Genomic DNA, 17493 nt, shown 5'->3' with positions numbered 1-17493 from the left:
ACGTTCATCTAAACATTCACGTTTAGATTTTAGTAAATTTCGCATCCAGCTTTCGCGCCCCACTGTTGCCGCTGCTTTCTATCATGGGAACTTTTCACACCACATCTTAAGCCATGATGGACCTCGAATTTTCCCAGAGCGCGCGTGCGTAATAGTGCCTTTCTTCTCTCGCTAGAGTTTTGGCCAAAAACGCGCGCGCCTAATTAGCTTCTCCTCCAACGCACTTTCATTCCAATTGATCAAACGTTTGATGGGGAGACTGTTTAAGACTCAGTTTCTTTACTATTATGTAGTTTTCTAATGGCGCATCATCGTGGCCGTTTCTCTCTAGGCCCTGTCAATTAATCATTTGTGGACGATGACCTACGCTGGGCTGTGCAGTTAACGAGGGTTAATCTAGCGACGCGTTTTAGCGAAGATCGTGCCCGATCATGCTCAGTCCGCATGGCGAGCGTCTCCGCTAATGAATTGGCTGTGTCTCTTTTGTACAAACTCACTCCCCCTTTGATGCATAAATATTTTACATAAACGTCTCTCTCTCTCTCTCTCTCTCTCTCTCTCTCTCTCTCTCTCTCTCTCTCTCTGCCTTTGATCCCTCTCATGATTCCCTGATTCGTGTCTCGAGTTAGTTGCTCCTAGCGCTGGATCCAGTGCCCACGCATATCGCTCATCGATCACAGACAGATTGTGGGTTTGCTGCTGGCCTCCAGCTAACCCTCATCTCGCCTTGTCATCTCTCATGATTAGGCATGACCGCAGCGCACTCACTCCGAGAGTCGCTGTCAACGGAACGCGTTTCGATGCAGCAAAAAACTCGACGACAACGACTGGCCACTGATTTACTGATTTACTTAGCATTAAATTTAATGTCGTGTTGGCGTGGCGTTTCGCGCACACGCGTTATCACGCGCCACTGCTACACTTCGCGAACCCCTTTCTGTCTTGTGCGCGTCCCGGAAGAAGACGGTGCCCGGCCGGTTTGACTTTCGTTTGGCTTCTGCTGCTGGGACCAAAGCGGACCTTTGGTTTTGAGGAGGTTTGAGGACCACCAGCAGCACCTCGCCCAGCGACTGGCTAGAGTCCGATTACGGATGAAGGGAGCGCATAGGCTACACGTCCTCCGGGCTGACAGAACTGACCGTCGGCCGAGGTCCCGGGTACGATTGTGGTTTCTTCCGGACGTACTTTCGCTGCTGCAAAAGATGTTTCACTTTCGACGCACTGGTACCAGGGCCGGCATTACCACCGCCGCTACTGCTGCTGAATCGATGTTTCGGTTTCTGCTCCAAAAGCTCGTTCACTGCGCGTACGTCCAGCGGTGAAGACAGAAAGGAGAAAAAAAAGCAAGATCGAGAGCGAGAGAGAGAGAGAGAAAGGATTGTATTAATAATTTCATGGATTCAATTAAATTTAATTGCACAGAACGTGCACACCAGAGGCCGTGGTTGGGGGTCCATCCGAAGGGGGGAGCCACACCCAACGCCGATGGTTAATGACCAAAGTTGGCAAGTGTCTCGAACCGGTGCCGGTGCGCCATAACTTTTTGCTCATTAGCAGCACTACACTATCGCCAAGCGTTAGTTAGGGGTGTGTGATTGTGAGCGGAGATACAAGGAAAAGATCCTGATAAGTTTGAGTCCGTCGCCATCAGTCTGACCATTCATTGGCGATGAAATTGTTAAAATGGTTTATCAGCCAGTCTTTTCTATTACTTTTAACATTGAAAGTGACTCAATGGACACGCTAAATGATCATCTACTGAGCTTCTGCTCGTTAGCAGTTCTTCTAATCCTCGACAACCATCACTAACCCTCACACTCTCTGAACGCGTGTCTCTGGCCTCTCAATTTCTAGTAGATTAATACTTCAACTTTTCTTCTTCTCGTTTATTCCTTTCTCCCTAGGTAAGTTTCACCAATACTCATCATCACGATTATGCTGTAAGTCCATTACTTTCTTACTTGGATGTGTTTTGTGCGTAGCGTATCGTAGGTAGAGCACCTCGGTATCACTCAAGTAACCAGCACCTCCTTTTAGTAGCGTAAAATTTCCCAAACCAGCAACCCCCTCATGGGCGTCACTTACCAGATTCCGGTGAAACATCCACCGTGGAAGAGCCAGTCTGGAAGACACCGCCACTCTTGTAGTACAGTGGCGTCGGTCGTACACTGAACCGCGGTGACACTAGCCCGCTAACATCCGAATCATCCCCCGCATCCTCCATCTGATGATTACTGAGCCGCTGCTGCTGCAACAATGCCGCCGTCCACGGTTGCGGTGTCACCACGTAGATCTTCTCCTTCGTGATGGGTGAGATGGCAATCTTGACATTGTGCCACCCGGACCGGCTATGTTTGCCACCCGGGGCACGATCACGCAACGACGGTAGCATGGTGGACGTAAGGAACTCCCACGGAATCGCTTTGCTAACGCGGTGCAACGACAGTGTGCTCGATTTGCGCGCAAAGTCCTCCGAACCGAACTCTTCCTCGGTCCAGGTATCGATCTTACGCTGCAGCTCATTCGGATCGATGATGTCCAGTTCGTACCGCTCGTAGATTGGGCTGGCGGTTGTTGCATCTTCCGCAAACCCGGTCGTTGGCCTTGGAGTAGCCGTGGTTGTCGTTGTAGAAGCCGTTGTGCTTGTCGTTGCCGCAGTCGAGGTCAAAGTGTCACCACTCAGTACAGTCGTTGTCCTGCGCTGATAGCTTGTGAGCGTTGGTAAGAAAGGAGGTGGCCGCGTTGTACGGATCGGTGGTTCCTCGGAGATGAGTAAATCATTACGGAACAACTTCGGCCCCTTGGGGAGTATCTTCGTTGTGCGCAGCAACTGAGAAATGGTCGTCCGTGATTTCTGTGCGTACGTTGTTGGTGCGATCTTTAGACGCGTTGTGCTCACGTTGACAGCCTGCAGCGTGTTATACTTCGGTTTGGCGTACTTCGAAAGCGCTACCAACGGTGGCCGTGTAACCTCACCCTCAGATGACTCTTCCGGTACTGGGGTCGTCGTAGTGTGACGCTCATAACCCGACCGAACGCTCGTTAAACTACTCAACCCGGCAACTGGTGGCAACGGAGTCATCTTCGGAATACGCACCGTGAACGGTTTCGAATCCTTCGAGATCTCAACCGGCCGTACCTTCTTCGCTTTGACCGGTTTCCCTCCCGTGGCCGATGGTGTTGGTTGTCGTCGGAAAGGTTGCGTTGTTTCCTTCTGTAGAATGTCCCGCAAATGCGCCGTCGATTGGAAGTACTTGACGGAATCGTTCTCGACGAAGCGTTGCTTCGGTTTCGATGGTTCATCGATCGAGTTCCCGTTCGGTGTTGTGCCGGTGGTGTGCTTCGAAGTCACGATCGATGACTCTTCCTGTGCATGGTAATCCAGTTCCTGGTCCAGGCGATTCTCCTCCGGTCCACCGGGCGGTCGGAATGGTTCCGGTTTCTTGTGCGTCTGGTACGGGATGATGATTTGGATTTGCTTTGGCTTCTTCGTGGACATGAGACTCTGGTAGCCACCGAAAGCGGCCGTCAGTGAGGAAGGTAACGGTGTTGTGGTAGCGCTTGGTGGCGCTGTCGTGGTTCGATATCTATTTCCTTGTGCTGTGGGACTGTGCGGTGTTGTATCGTCTGCCATCGCAAGTTCCGATTCGGCGGATTCACCGTAGCTCGGCTTCTGGAACTCCATCGGTAGGTTCGGTCCAATGCGGAACGGTTCCGAGTAGATATCGCTTGCGGATGGATACCGCGCCGTGCTGGTGGACGTCACCGGAGTGGCTTTTGTCGTCGTCGTAGCCATCGTTGTGCTGACTGTCGGTGGCCCAAGTGTTGGCTGATTAACGGAGCCTTCCTCTTCACTCAACTGATTGTTGACCGTCACAATCGGTGGATTCGTCTGTAGATTGGCGGAGTAGATGATCTGCACACCATTCCCAAGATCGGCCGATGGTACCGGTGGTGGATGGGTTGAGGAAGTTCTGTCTTCCGGTTGATTGTACCGTTCCGGTCGCATCGTTGTAGTTGATCCGTAGTACCGCGTTTGTGGCACAATACTCGACACTTCGATCGTCGTTCGGATGATCGATGACGATCCATTCCGTTCGTCCTCATCCGATTCGTAATCGGAATCATCCTGCGCTTTGTGTGGTGATCGTGGAGGATTGTTCGAAGCGTCCCCGGGAGGAGCATGAGCACCACTGTTCCCATTACTACTCGCCGCCACCTTGGCACGCTTCTCCGATCCCTCCGGTTTCGAGTCTTCCTCATTCGTGTACGATACTGTGGTGTAGATGGACGAGGACGCAGACGAAGCAAACTGTTCCACATCGTCCGGAATGCGCGAACCGTTCGTCTTCCCCTTCGGTTGGTGCGGATAGCGGATGTAGCTGTTGGACATGGACTTGGAGGATTGTGGGTAACCGTGGCCAAGTTCTAGGATCGGCTCTACCGGACGGTAGGGTCGATAGTACTTGTACGGATCACTGTGGAACGAACCGGCCGTGTAGAGCGGAGGGATCGGTGTGGCGCTCAAATTAGGCAACGGTATCGGTGCCAACGGTTTACCCTCGTTCTGTATCGGCAGTAACTTCGCCGGTGGTGCGTACTCTTTGTTGGTGAAGTACGAAGCCGACACCTGACGTAGCGTGATCGGTTGCAACGTTGATGTTGAAGCATCCGGTGCTCGAGTGATAAAATGTGCCGCTACCGGAGAGACCGGCGCTGCCGGTGGTGGTGGTGTTGTTGTTTGGAGTTGTTGTAACTGTTGCTGCAGTTGTTGCTGTTGCAACTGGAGCTGCTGTAGTTGCAGACTTTGCAGTTGACTCTGTTGATGCTGCAGCTGTAGCTGGATCAACTGTTGTGCTTGCGGGGCTGCCGTAATAATGGCCGGCTCTTGTTGTGTTCCCGAGGAATACGGACTCACCGATTGTACGTGACCTTTCGTTGCGACTTGAATCTTAATTGGTGGCACCTTGTCGCTGCCAGTTGGAGTTCTAGGAGGTGGTGGCCTTGGAGGAGCTGCAGGAGCTCCAGCTGCAACTGGATACTCCGGTGGTGCCGCTATCGGTACCCAGGGAACGTTGTTGCACGGGTGATAGGGCACTTCGGCGCCCGGTCCAGTCAGTGGTGGTCTGATTGTGGTTGGTTCTGGATCACGGAAGGCGACGGCCGCTGGTACGATGTGTTGCTGTAACGTGGAGGGTACGAACGGTTGATGCCCTGTACCTACCGCCGATGCCACCGCCGAATGGTAGCTGGAACCACTCTCGAGAATAGGAGCACTCGGTTGAAAGCCTGCGATGGCCAGCTTTGGTGGTGTGGCTTGGGGTGTGTGCACCTGTGGCGTCAGTTGCGTCGCTCGACTGCCGTTGCGGAAGTGGAACGGATAGGGAAATGGTTGCTGTTGCAACGGTTGTTGTAGCTGAGGTTGTTGGAAGGGTTGTGGTTGGTAAGGGTACGGTTGTAGCTGCAGCTGTTGATGCTGGAGAAGCTGGTGCTGTTGCTGCTGTTGCTGTTGTTGTTGCTGCTGTTGCTGAAACTGCAACTGTTGTTGAGTTTGCACCGATGGTGTTGGCTGTGGTTGCTGCGGTTGCTGGGCACCATTGTACTGGCCTGGTGGCGGTGGTTGCCGCTGTGGGGAGCGTCGCTCATCGCTGTCATCACCAAGGAAGGAGAACCAGCTAGAGATACGCTGGAAGAAACTAGGCGCGGCAGTGGTTCCCGCTGCTGCTGTGGCCGCAGGTGGTCGAAAGCGGGCAGGAGGATAAGTACGCCCTTGCTGTTGCTGCTGCTGCAGCGATTGCTGTTGTAGCGGTTGTTGAAGATTGTTGTTGTTCGCTCCACCTCCTCCGGCTCCACTAAAATCATTTGGTCCGAGTTGTTGCTGCGGTTGCTGGTAGTTGGCGAAGCTAGATAATGTGGCGCAGCTCAGCAGTAGCATCACGAGCCACAGTTTTGAGATTTGCTGAAACGAAACGAAATAGATAGAGAATTTTTATATTTCAAAGCTCAATTCAAGGCATACTTTAATTAATATTCATTAAATATTTCATTCCTAAATTGAATTTCAACTGTGCAGTGCTTTTAACAACCAAAACTGTGCGGCGACAATGACAGCAGTTAAAAAAATAGGAGGTCTTGAATGCTTAAATACAATCATAGTAAACTATGGAGCATAAAATTTAAAAAAATGCGAAGTAATACGATCTGTAGGAGAACATTTTTTGGGTTATGGTTCCTTCCAATAAAAAATGGTTCCTGCAATCCTGTTGCATTTTAAATGTTTACTGTTTTTGCTCGTGCCATTATGCCTCTATACACATGTACGTTGTTTTATTAACCATCTTTTTGATGAGCCAAGTCAACCATCCACATTGCAAATTGCGAATGGAATGTAAACATCAAACACACTAATTGATACATAAGGTTCCACTTTCACAAGCCACGTGGTTTTACGAGTGTAAAAACGCGCCACTTTTACATTAATCCCGGCAAGCTTGAACCGTGAAATCACCCCAACAGCAACCGCATCATCGCGAACCCAACGGAGTCAATTTGGCTTCATGGTATTGACAATTTATTTTCCCCTCTTTTTTTTTGCTTTCTCTCGCTCCCTCTCTCCGGAGTGCGTTATTAATCTTTGCAATCAACTGGTAACCACACGAACCGAACCTCCACGCCGCGACGCGCCATGGTGGCCAGGTCGTTCGCTTGGATTAATGTGACAAAAAAAGGGGAAAATGATCTTTACCGTGATGGCACTGGAAGGGGCGAATGGCGAGGAAGGTCGCGAAAAGCGTGAAAAAAAACGTCAGAAATTATTTGCAGAATAAGCGTCCACATCAACCAGTGGCGTGGAGTGGAGGGCTTTGAGCCCTAATTGCCTTCCGAACATTAGAGGGAGCCCCAGCGCCAAGGTGTGCCCCCTCCGGGGCTAGGGAACCACTTTCTACGTGGCAATTATCGAAAATTAACCAATCGCCGTGCCCTGAAGGCGCTCAGAGAAGCGAGAAGGGGTGAAGAGGAAGGTTATTTTCATCCACGAACGCGTCATACATCAACACATACACTCCGCACTCCCCGAAAACATTATCGGATCCAAACAAAGGAGCCCACGGCGCGAAGACGATTTTCTTTTCAGCGATAAGCGATTTTTGGGGGCGCCTCGTGGCGTTGCACTTACTCCAAGTGATTCGATACGCTTCCGCTCGCGGGAAAACCAAAACCGGAAATGGTCAGTTTGTGATGACGATCCGACGCTCGGCGTATCGGAAAGCGATCTCGCGTCTCTCGCGATCAAAAAATCCCACGATGATGATGATGCGATCGGATGATGATCGTGGCAAAGGTGCGCAACAATCATCAAATTACGCGAAAGATGCGCTCGCACTCTTAGGCAACTTCCGGTTATGCGCAGCGCAGCGTTGTGCGATTTCATGTGCGCGCGTGTGTTGCGGATGGCGCAGGTTGTCCACCGAGTACCGAAAGTGGAAGTGGTAGCAAGTAGTAATGAAGCGAGAAGCCACCGAATTGCGAAGGTAAAAGTGCTGCGGTGCTGCTGATGCTGTAGCCGAACCGGTTGCGTAAATCCTGTGCTGACGCCACCGCCACCCTGTGTCCCAGTGTCCACCGCACTTTCTCGCCCAGGTCCCTGTGTCGGTACGCCTTGTTGCTCACACTTTGTGCTTCCATTGTTTCCCCGTTCAACCGCGTGCGCACCCATTTGGCGGGAACAACTGGGTAAACCCCCCGGGGTGGGGAGGCGAACAATCGGCAACCGGCCGGTAATCGGCGAAAGGTTTTATGATTTTCCATCTTTTATCGCATCGCGAGTGCCAAGACAGCGGAGCGCGAGAGAGGGAATTTTGGCTTTCTCCAGAAAAGGGGCGCAAGATCACGACATTGACCGGTGGACACACCGGGGATTACCTGGAACGCACTCTCGTGCACAGTAATCGCCCGTCTGCCAGCACGTTTTGATGTATCTCTCTTTTTTTATGTGATGGGGAGGCAGAAGGCGTGATCGTGCAACAGACATGCAGAGATACGAATGAATCAGATGCAGATCAAGATCAACATGACTGTACGCAGCGTGATGAGAAATCTGGCAAGCGTCTGAATAGCAAAACTGCCACAATGTGCTGCGAAATCACTTTTATGTCTTCTCAAAGTAATTCCAAAATCTTTATACACCTTACAAAAATAAAGGAGAGATTTACTAAATATCTTTCCCAATGCTTCTATTCCTTATCTTCAGTCTCTTCAGCGATACTTCTTGTAATAAGATGAAGTTTCCTGTTAAAAACTCAAACTCTTTTCGCTCCATTGTGTCTGCTCCCTCCTTGTACCTAAAAATAAGACGCGGATTGTAATATCATCCTGTCAAAACAGAACAGCACCAAACAGTAACGTCTGCACTGCTGTCCCTTTTACCTGATAACGCAAAAGACGTGGCCCCCGGTACTGTTAATGCTGTTTGAACATGACCTCATTTCGGAGCACCCGAAGGATGGCCCAAGGAAGTGAAACCACCATTTTACCGGCGCCGAAAAAGCGTTTCAAGAGATGATCTCCCTCGCGTCAAAAACCACCCCATCCAGCGAGACGTACGGTACCACGCTAGCACATGAGATCTGCGAGCGAAAGATAATACCACAGACAGGATTCACAGCAAACCACAAGAAGCGTCCTCTCACAAGCAGCAGGTTTTGTGCGCTTGTGTGCCCCTTTTGGATTCCTCCGACGCGAGTGAAAGTGTTGTCTTAAGAAAAATTATGTTCGCAACTCATTTGCGCCACGGTTTTCGGGTGCTTTATACATTGATGCCAGACAGCGCGGATAAGAAGGCACCGAGCGTGTGCCGTCCGGATGTGTTTAAAACGAGTTTCTGCGCTGGAATTTTGTGAAGGTGTGTTCACCTTCAGTCGCAAAATAAACCGGAACTGGATCCGTTTTGCTATTTTGTTGTTTTTTATTCGAAACTGAAACAGGTATCGCCCGGGGGGTGTGTGCTTTACCGGGGCTGGAGCGTCTTTTTCGAGTGACGGTAAAAGATAAGAAATTGTGGAACAGGAAAAAAAGTAAACGAATCCGCATCCACCTTAGCTGAATGAATAAAACATATCAAACAACATATTGATCCGATGACAAGTCCTGGCACATCCCTGCTGCCATCATCATCAATGAGAAAGCCCCATCCTAGGTGCGGCGCAAAACAGATCCGCAATCTAACGGCGTCTCGCTTGGGAAATCGAAGGAACCATCGCGAGAGGGCTTTGAACATTTGAAATTCAAATGTCACGTGCCGCAGCTCGAGCGGAAGAAGTCGAATTCCGGGGGCGTTCGGCGAGAGGGCAACATTATCGATATTTGGTTTTTCGCAACAAAATTCCATCTCGATTTCGATTCGATTTGGGAAAAGTGTGTCACATACCGATCGGCGATCGATGAGCGAACCTTTTGACATTTGCTGTATCCGCTTCCGCTTGAGTAGCGCAATGACACGCGATCGCGATCGTAATACAAGCACGCACACATTAAAGTGCCACTGAAAACACCTCATAATTACGCACAACGACAACATTGTTACATGCTGTTGCTCGGTGGAGTGCATCAACATAAATCACTCCCCTGCCGCCGTTGATGCATCACCTCGTGAGCCAAACGATCCGGAACCGTCGTCTCTCCGTCGCTCCGCTACACCATTTACTGACTCGTTAGTAATTGATTAACTGATTAGCTTCAGCGCGTCTCGCGCATTCATCACGCGGCAAGCAACCGGACCAATGGACCGAATCGCTTGGCACACAGAGCGAACGAGCCCGCGGTCCGTCCGTCCAAGTGGACCAGTTACCCCTGCCCTGGTCGCGGAAGCCCCTGCTCGTCGCAATATGACAAAGTTGATGCATATAATCGTCTGACACCGACGCCCATTTATCATCGCGTACACGGTCTACGGCCAGCTCCGGCCTGTTCGGTGGCCACGCAAAATGTAGCAGCCCAGCCCTGACCGTGGATAACGGATTGGTGCGCCACCTTTTATCACATCGCATCAGCCATCAACATGCTGCTCACTACACAAGGCCGACATTTTGTTTTTTAGTATTCCTCCTTCGCTTCTTTTCTTTTTCTAAACTTTCGCACCACACCCGCAATTCCTCCCTTCTCTAGTGTTCCCGTTTGATTAATGGATAAAGTTTGGAAGTCTCCAGCAGCGGACTGGAGGTGTTGGTGGTGGAGAGATGATAAGAAGGTTGATGATTTGCTGGAAAGCGCGCGCGCGCCCGCTCCGATCCCAGCATAATCTCGCTGGAGGGCCGGATGGGAATGGACTGGTTAACAATCGAAATGAAAGTAATTTTGCCGTCCCCTCCGTGCTGGCCGGCCAGCTGGACCTTTGCTAAAATGGCACCGAAAGAAAACAATTGCGCGGAGATAATAAATCGATTCGCAGTGTCTCGTCTGTGAATCACCGACGCACCAGAGAGAGAGAGAGAGTCTCTAATCTTTTAATGGAAATGAGGGATGGGTTTCGGGATGCCGTTTTTCGAGGTAATTTGGACATTATTAATGGCTTTCAACGACAGATTTCGGTGACATTTGCTCCCACGATGGTCTGCCTGTCAGAGCTGGTTTACACTTTTCCTGCGCAGCGTGAGACTCCGGTGGCCTTTAACCCCGCGGGTCTCGGACCGTTCGAACTACCTAATAAGGCTTCATCAGTTACCAAATTAGTGTCTCCAGTGTTTATTCCTTTCAGAGTGCGCTTTCGGCGCTCATCGAAAACTCATCACTCATCTCATCGCACTTCAGTTGCACTCGATTGCAAAAGGAAAACTTAAATAAAAAAAGGAACGAACCGTGCAAACATTGAGGAGGTCACAAAACCCCGCGCCCGCAAAAGGTGTCATAAACCACCAGAGTGCCTTCTGACCACCGATGCGATACTGGCGGCAACCAATAAATGCAAATGAGTTGTTTGCCCACTGCACGACACCAATGACCATCGTTGGATCACTCCATCTAGTCGGCCTAGGGTTGCAACAAGGGTAAAAAGGTCTCGTGGGCAAACAGAACACAGAAAAAGGGCACCACAAGACGCTCCGTGGTTCCGGTTGTGCCAAATCAAATAGAAAGGTGGGGAAAGAAAAGAAAAAGGGAACTGCATACCAACTGTCTCACTAACATCTTCACCGTGCCTCCTCTCCGGCACTCCCGATAAGCCGGGCTTGCTGCTCCGGACATTGTTGTTTGGTTTGTCTGGCTCCCTGCCACACGTGACATGGAAGCCATTTCATTGAGACCCGGCGCGAACGTGAAGACGTAAACCAATTTGCCACTCGGCGCATCGCTGCCCAAAGAGGCAATTATATGGAGCGTCCCTCTCTGGTACGCTGGAAGTGATTATTTGCATAATGCTACATTGCTTTTGGGGAAAATTCCATTAAACTCCTTCCTTCTTCCTTCCTTCCCCATCATCTTGATCGTTTGGTTTTTCGCGGACTAGCACCGCTTTACGAGGGTGGTCCCCGAGTACTCGCTGGGTGGCGTCTCGTAGATTTGTGCATGACACACATAACGAGCACAGGCACGGGCCGCGCAGCGCATAACCAGGTGGTATTTATGCTAAAACCATACTCGGCCCTGCCCCATTCAATGGCAGATTTATGCAATCGACGCCAATCGATCGTCACGAGCACAAGGCGAGCTCCTGGGGGCGGCGAACACACAGGAGACTCGATCAAGACAGAAAACAAAGAGCTATCTTGGTGCACGGGATGCACGAAAAGGGGAAGAACGTCGTTTGCCTCGAGGGCGCGTCCCCACGACTGAAGAGGAAGTGAATTGCACAGCTTCGTCTCTCTCTCTGGCGATTGTCTGGCGGTGCAGAGCAGCGCTCTTAATCTCTTGTGCTTTCGCCATCGCAAAGACGCAGACCGTACTATGAGTTGATGAGGTAACATCGCTTGAGCATTACAACTCTTCTTCGATAACACCATTTTCCAGCGGCAGACTCATTACATCTCGTCGAGGAGTGCTGAGGAGGCTTCAGCAACTTGCACTGTTGTGCTCTCTCTCTCTCTCTTGTGTTGATATTAGGCTACTGTACAGATTAATGCTTCTGCTGGCAATTGGTACTGCCGATAATTTGCTCAAACGCACTCGATACCATGAGTTCATGTGGTTCGCGAGCTACGAGTGTAATGTAATTGTGCTTCGACTTGAGAAGATGACTAGAGGTACTCCAACCCGGGCGCGGCCTAAGCATTGAATAATGCACACCAGCTCCTGCTGTTGCTCTGGTTGTGGTTTTAATTGATTCGATCGTTGCGGTGCGAATGAGGATCATTGTTTTGTTTGCACTCCGGATGATGTAAGGCCACCGTCACGCACCATTTGCGCCCCAAGAATCTGGGTTCGGTAATCTTCAACCTTTGGCATCGGCATGGAGCGCAATCATTGTGCAAGTTTAAACAACGACCGCAAATTGATTTTCTATGTTGAAGCTGCGTGCGTCATCTTGAATCGGTGACCTCGTTTGGGGGGCGCGTGAAGTAATGCGCAGGTCGCACCATTTGCATCAAGCATTGAGGCACCCTCATGGTGATGGTGGGGTCATGATTGGTTAAAATTGCAAACCAGTACCTCAAATACCACCCCTTATTACAGTAGCGACACTCATCCGCCAGGTGGTGCGCCCATTATGCGAAGTTTTGATAAGTGTTATTTGGGACTGACCTCTTCATCATCATCAGGTCATCAATCTAGAGTGAGCAAATGTGTGATGAAGGCACACACAAGAGAGGAAGGAATGCAAACCGGGAATTGCGCAAGGAAGAGAGTGCAAGCAAGTTCGCGCATTGAACGCTGGGCTTCGCAGATGCTCCCTCGGATGTTAAGTCATCGGTTAAGAGTTGCAAAATACCGAGGTTATACATCTTGAACTAGTTCTTTATTGATTTAATGTTACATTTAAATATGCAGAACGTAGTTAAAAATTCAAACACATTATTCAACAACGATTGTCTGCCAGAATACTGATAGTAATCATTAACTAACGCTACCTTCGATTCGTGTTTCTACTTCAGTTTCTAATTTGTGTGCCTTACTCACGAATCCAGCTACTTCCTCATGCTTCATCAGACTTACGATAATCTCCTGACCAGCCCAAAAGAAAAACCTCTTACCCCTAACTCAGACCACCGAGAGGAAGTAATGGCCTCCACAAAATAAACAGCACGCACAATCGAAAGGAATCGAAAAACCAGCACTTCCCCATGTTGGACTCACTCTATAGTCTCTATCGAACGCATAATGAAGGTGCAAAAAACGTGTCCACCAAAGAACGGGAAGCGGGAAGCGGGCACAACATTGGCCCTCATTCGCCTCCTCCCTCTGGGTGGCTACCGGATTTCGATCAAACAAGCCCGCTCCGACGTGCTCGTCCGTTTCCGGCTCTTCGGAACATTCGGAACAGAACCGGTAAAGGGTCAGACCGACGTGCGTGCGGCCCTTCGTGAATAGAAGAACCGGTGGAGCAGATGGAGCATTGGGGATAGACAAAAAAAAACATCTCCGCTACGCAGCAGCAGCGTGCTGGCAAACATTTGCTTTCAAAACATTTTAATTCCCAAAGTTCGTCGTCGTAGTCGACCCGGGTCGTTGCTGTCAAAGTTGAAGCCAGCCATGCGGCGTGGCATGCTGCGTTGTTTGAACTTGCACAGCTCCATCGCACCGAGTCCCGGGGTTCTCTGCTCTCGCCCGAGGGATTGGTTCACTTTCTCGATGTCAAGAAGCGAGACGCAAACGCCCTCCAAACCCCTGGCCCCTGGTTCCACCCGCTTTTTGGTGTTGTTTCCGCACACGCGCGCGCGCGCGTTTTTAATCAGTAGATGCCCGGCCCGGGAGTCCAATAAACCGGCTCATGTACACCGATTGCGCGCAACACTCCCGCTTGTGTGTCTGTGCGAGCGCGCGCCCAAAGGGAAAGGCACAACGTTGCACGTGTTGCACATCGCCGAGGGCTCCGGGAAAAGGGAAGTTTCATGTGGAACCGGCTGTATCTCCGAAATAAACAAAAAAAAGCGATCCGGATGATAAACGAAAGTTGGACGATGCCAAGCAACCGGAACCGGAAAACCTTCGAACTGGAGTGTACTGTAGTGAGTCACTAGAACCCGAAAAGGGCAGTCAATGCAAAAAAAGGGGATATTACTCACCGTTGCCATGATGCTGCTGCTGCTTTTATTTCCTTTTTGGCCGCTTGGCACACACCAACGGCGGCGTTCACTCAGTTAATCCTTTTTCCCTCTTTTCAAGCGGTTTTTTTCCCTCTGTATGGCGCAAGCAGATCAAAGTGAAACACGACGACGGCACAACGGAACTGAAGCCCGGGAAATTGCCAACATACTAAACGGATTAACTTCTGGAGCTCGCACACTAGCAACTGACGGAGAGACAGGAAACTGTTGCTTCTGTTTCTATTTTACTTCAAACACTGTACACTTTTCACTCACGATCACGAAAAGCCACTCGAAGGTTTGTTTTGCTTCCCCTTTCTCTAGGACGCGATTCACAGCAGGCACTGCACGTGCTTCTGCCACACTTGGCCACCTTTAGGACACTACTGTGGTCGATGCTGCAAAAGAAAAAACCAGAAAACCAACGGAAACAAATCAAAAACACGCTAATGCTGAAACAGCAAAGGCTGGGCTGGAATCGCAAATCACACAAACATTCCCTTTTCCACGGATCTGCCTCCTTTCTTCCTTGGCTCGGTTGTTTTTATTAAGACGACAAATTACGACGAGCTTTCACTGCAAACGCGATCGAAACAGCGGAGAATGCATCACGAATTATCACGATTTTTCGGGGTCATTTTCGGGGTCTCCTCGTGTGTTTGTGTCTTCCTGGATGCCCATCTTTTACTGGCCACAACGGTGCTATCCTTTCTCGTTTATGTTTGTTTTTTGCCGCGCATTTGCTCTCGTTCACTCGGACGCTCTTGCGGGGTGAAAGTAGCAAAGGGATTCCACTTGTTTTCCATTTAACCGTTTTCAACTTACATTTCTTCCGACTTCAACTGTCACCTGCACGATCAGATCTCTTTTAGTAGAGTAATGATTGATCTTGATTTGAATGTAAATACCGTGCACGCTTCGGTTGCAAATTTATGCTGCACGCTACACTGCACACTGAACACTTCCACTGCATCAGCTAATGATCACTCAATCCCGAATCGGTATCACCGGTGATCACGAGAGACACGATCCGTGTTAGAAATTACCATAATAATCGATAATCGCGCCACGTGACGCAACACAACGTAGCTAAGACCGAACCAGCGATCGATTAAGAGGAGACAAATCGTCGCCGATCGACATTTGAATACCGAAGATCACACAAAACAGCCCGAATCTTGGTAGCACACCGTATGCGAGAGCGATCGATGTTACGTCTTCACCGTTCGGCACCTTCTAACGAAGTAAGCGCACCACCGCATCACCGGCACACGCCGGTCTGAAGAGGGATCGCGGCGAGATGAAGATGAGCCGAGCGATCGTTGGAATCATCATCGCCAGCGCAGCGTTTACCACCACGGCCACGGCACCTCATAATGATGAACTTAACACTCCATTTCTCCTTCGAAACACTACTCTTGCGCTCCGTGAGACGATCGTTGATTCATGGGATGTAGAAGGTGAGATCACGATCACCGTTGCTCACTATGCGGTGCCGGCTTTTCTCCGTTCGCGCTTCGCTCTCTCATTCAGCCTCAGTGCCGCTGGCGCTGGCAGCATTGCCCCAAACAATGCTGGGGGGTGTGCGATCTTTTCTTTTGTTTCATCCGTCGTCGTGGTTGAACGATAAATTTAAGAAAAATTCTCACAACAACTCTAAGGCACGCAACAGCAGCAGCAGCAGCAGACAGTAACCTCGGCTCATCACCATCATCATCATCAACTGCTTTCCTTTTGCACTGCCACCACAGTGAGGGAGGTTCGTTTCTTCCCTTCGAGCGCGTAAAGAGGTTTATGGTCACATTAGAGCATTGCCGCACTGACAACAGCAGCAGCAGCAGCAGCAAGATCGCGTCAATGTTTTCCTCCGGAGGGGAGACGAACAACATCGGACAAGGCCCGCGGTGCTTTATTGCTCACCAGTTTTCTCTTCACCTTTGACATCCGCAACTAGAGGGTGCTCTCCATGGAGCTCTTTGTCTATTGCTTCGTCGTGTCTGCGTCGTACACTCACGTCTCTTGAACTTGGATCATCACATTCCTTGTTTGACTTTCGGTGGAAACAGAGAACTAGCACCAATTAGAAGTACAATCGTCATTGGCTGGAGAACGTTCGAGTTACTAATTTGTGTCAACCTCGTTTTACCTCTTGTTTGTCTCAAAAGAAGACATTTAAATAAAACCGTGGAACGTGCGCCACCACCAGCAGCACCACGAACGCAGACATTCACTCGCGTCATTCGCAAAACGCCGACTGATCATCGTGCGGCCATTTCGCACGCTGGCATGCTGGCTGACTGGCCGGCCAGCTGGTTGTGGCTGTCGTTGTGTTTGGACCACAAATGATCAATGCTCTGCGGCGTACCGCGTGCTACAGCATCCAGCATCGTCCCCAGCCCGAGGAGTACTCTCACTCTCATTTGGCGACTTCTCTCCTCGATCGCCTTTCCTTTGTCCGCCTTTGGCCACCGTCGTCGTACACCGGAACACCGGGCAGCCGTCGTTCCGCCGTCGGGAAGGGTGATCGGGATTTTGTTTACTCTCCATCTCTTTCGCCAACTTTCTGTTTCCAACTGCTGCGTCGCCTTGCCCCCCGGGGGGGAGGCGGGAGCCGGACCAGCATCATCATCAGCATGCCGACCGTGCCAGCACAATGTCGCACAGTTGGTGAAGCTTTTCCGCTGTTTTTTTTTTTACTGCCACTACTCGGCCAGCCCGCACTCTGTCCGACATAATTGACGCGGTTCCGCTCTGCATTCCCCCCGGGGGGAAAGGCGAGTATTCTCAGCAGGGTAGCATCCCTCTCGCTCGGTTGCTGGTGATCTGGTTTTTGTTTTTTTTTTGCATATTTGAACGCAGCAAGCGGTGAAAGATCAAAATAAATTCGAAGCGAATCTTCGACTACGATGCTTTCGAGCTCACTCGATCGAGATGCGCTTCATTGTCATTTGTTGGAAGAAAGGAAATAAAAGAAGATCCGAAGAAGGGTCCCCGAGAACTCGCCTTCATTTGTTGCTTCTTCATTGAATCGTTAAAACGTGTGGAAGATTTGGGAACGCCGATAAGTCAAAGAAGATCTTCGGTCGCTTCGTCGTCGCTCTATTCTGAGTGGTTCGTGGTTTTCGAGGAGAGAATTCTTGGAATTCTTGCTTGATGTCTCATTGGTGTTTAAAGGCTAATTAAAATAATCTCTGGCCTCTCGATCTCACTGTCCCCTTGCTCGGAACCCTACACTTGAACGCTCATTCTAAAATCGTTA

At 50.3% G+C, this 17493-nt stretch overlaps 2 protein-coding genes across 8 annotated transcripts in view; one reads left to right on the top strand and one right to left on the bottom strand.

The window, feature by feature from the left end:
- Window positions 1–17493, top strand: part of LOC126577598 (high affinity cAMP-specific and IBMX-insensitive 3',5'-cyclic phosphodiesterase 8) — a 403282-nt gene that overhangs the window by 360558 nt on the left and 25231 nt on the right. For 2 of the 6 annotated variants that reach the window (XM_050239353.1, XM_050239358.1), the window contains exon 4: window positions 1905–1940. The exons of the other annotated variants lie outside the window; for them this stretch is intronic. In XM_050239353.1, coding sequence (XP_050095310.1) covers window positions 1905–1940 — 36 coding nt within the window. The remainder of the gene's footprint in view (window positions 1–1904; window positions 1941–17493) is intronic. 6 annotated transcript variants of the gene reach the window in all.
- Window positions 1032–15972, bottom strand: LOC126577595 (mucin-5AC-like). 2 transcript variants are annotated; one of them, XM_050239346.1, is made up of 4 exons: window positions 15884–15972; window positions 14214–14632; window positions 2086–5959; window positions 1032–1300 (listed from the first exon to the last, which is right to left on the bottom strand). In XM_050239346.1, the coding sequence occupies exons 2-4, from the start codon at window positions 14220–14222 to the stop codon at window positions 1110–1112; spliced, it is 4074 nt and encodes a 1357-aa protein (XP_050095303.1). In that variant the 5' UTR covers window positions 14223–14632; window positions 15884–15972; the 3' UTR covers window positions 1032–1109. The 2 variants fall into 2 exon arrangements, with proteins under 2 accessions (XP_050095303.1, XP_050095302.1); XM_050239345.1 differs by lacking the exon at window positions 15884–15972 and adding an exon at window positions 15060–15139.

Source organism: Anopheles aquasalis, chromosome 3 (assembly GCF_943734665.1).
Source record: "Anopheles aquasalis chromosome 3, idAnoAquaMG_Q_19, whole genome shotgun sequence".
Taxonomy (NCBI): Eukaryota; Metazoa; Arthropoda; class Insecta; order Diptera; family Culicidae; genus Anopheles; species Anopheles aquasalis.
Note: the sequence above shows the minus strand (reverse complement) of the source record. Positions and strands in the feature narration are given on the sequence as shown.